General features: G+C 64.2%; 1 protein-coding gene across 1 annotated transcript; it reads left to right on the top strand.

Moving 5' to 3' along the window:
* Window positions 1-181: 181 nt before the first annotated feature.
* On the top strand, window positions 182-1,629 carry TRAF4 (TNF receptor-associated factor 4; the record flags this gene model as incomplete). Its single annotated transcript, XM_008941505.1, has 3 exons — window positions 182-343; window positions 417-572; window positions 1,006-1,629. Coding segments are annotated over 3 exons (942 nt in total), but the record flags the coding sequence as incomplete, so codon positions are not given.
* Window positions 1,630-1,632: the final 3 nt, after the last annotated feature.

A 1,632-nucleotide genomic window follows, 5' to 3' on the forward strand; every position in this document is an offset into this window, starting at 1 on the left:
AGAGGGCCGGGCCCCGACACTGGCGCTGGGGGGAGTGCAGCCTGGGCGTGGGGACAGAGCCTGGGTGCCAGACACTGTGAGGGGCACAGCCTGGTTATGGGGGACACCGCACGGCTCCATCCCTTGGTAGGGCTGTCCAGTGAGGGCAGCCGGAGGGTGACGATGCTGCCACTGTCCCCAGAGCCACCAGGGCACGTGTCCCCAGGAGAGCGTGTACTGCGAGAACAAGTGTGGGGCCCGCATGATGCGGCGCCTGCTGTCCCAGCACACCCTGGCCGAGTGCCCCAAGCGCACCCAGCCCTGCACCTACTGCGCCAAGGAGTTCGTCTTTGACACCATCCAGGTGAGACGGGGCCCACGGGGACCCTCGCCCCACTGGCTCCCAGCCCTGGCTGACGGCCACTCTCTGTCCCCAGAACCACCAGTACCAGTGTCCCCGGTACCCCGTGCCCTGCCCCAACCAGTGCGGGACGCCCAGCATCGCCCGGGAGGACGTGCCCACCCACCTCAAGGAGAGCTGCAACACTGCCATGCTGCTGTGCCCGTTCAAGGAGGCTGGCTGCAAGCACCGGGTGAGTGTGTCCCCAACCCCGTGATGGTGTGCCCGTGTCCATCCTGCCGTGACATCCTTGTGCCATCCCCATCATGGGGTGCCTGCGGCCCCTCAGAATCCCCACACCTCTCCTGTTCTGGTATCTGTCCCATCCCCTGTAGTGTCCCTCTTCTCTGTCCCATCCATGTGGTGCCGTGGTGTCCCCATCCTTGTCCTGCCTCACTGCTGTGTCTCTTTGGCACCCAAGTGTCCCCATGTCACCCCAACCAGATGTCCCTTTGTCCCAGTATCCCCATGGCATCCTTGTGCCATCCTGCTCCATTACCCCCATGCTCCAGCGACATCTCCGTGACATCCCCATGGCATCCTTCTTGTGTCCTGTCCCACCCCATGTCCACACGCTGTCCCGTGCCACTGGCAGTGCCCTGCTGATGGTCCTGCTGTCCCCACAGTGCCCCAAGCTGGCCATGGGCCGGCACCTGGAGGAGAGCACCAAGGCCCACCTGGGCATGGTGTGCGCCCTGGTGAGCCGGCAGCGCCAGGAGATCCTGGAGCTGCGGCGGGACGTGGAGGAGCTGTCGGTGAGCAGCGACGGGACCCTCATCTGGAAGATCGCCGACTACTCCCGCAAGCTGCAGGAGGCCAAAGCCCGCAGCAACTACGAGTTCTTCAGCCCCCCTTTCTACACCCACAAGTACGGCTACAAGCTCCAGGTCTCGGCGTTCCTCAACGGCAACGGGAGCGGGGAGAGCAGCCACCTCTCCGTCTACATCCGCGTGCTGCCGGGCGAGTACGACAACCTGCTGGAGTGGCCCTTCTCCTACCGCGTCACCTTCTCCCTGCTGGACCAGAGCGACCCTTCGCTCTCCAAGCCCCAGCACATCACCGAGACCTTCCACCCTGATCCCAACTGGAAAAACTTCCAGAAGCCGGCAGCCTCACGCAGCTCCCTGGATGAGAGCACCTTGGGCTTCGGCTACCCCAAGTTCATCTCCCACGAGGACATCAAGAAGCGGAACTACGTGCGGGACAACGCCATCTTCATCAAGGCCTCGGTGGAGATCCCCCAGAAGATCCTG

Source organism: Merops nubicus, unplaced genomic scaffold, assembly GCF_000691845.1.
Source record: "Merops nubicus isolate BGI_N331 unplaced genomic scaffold, ASM69184v1 scaffold39305, whole genome shotgun sequence".
Classification (NCBI taxonomy): domain Eukaryota; kingdom Metazoa; phylum Chordata; class Aves; order Coraciiformes; family Meropidae; genus Merops; species Merops nubicus.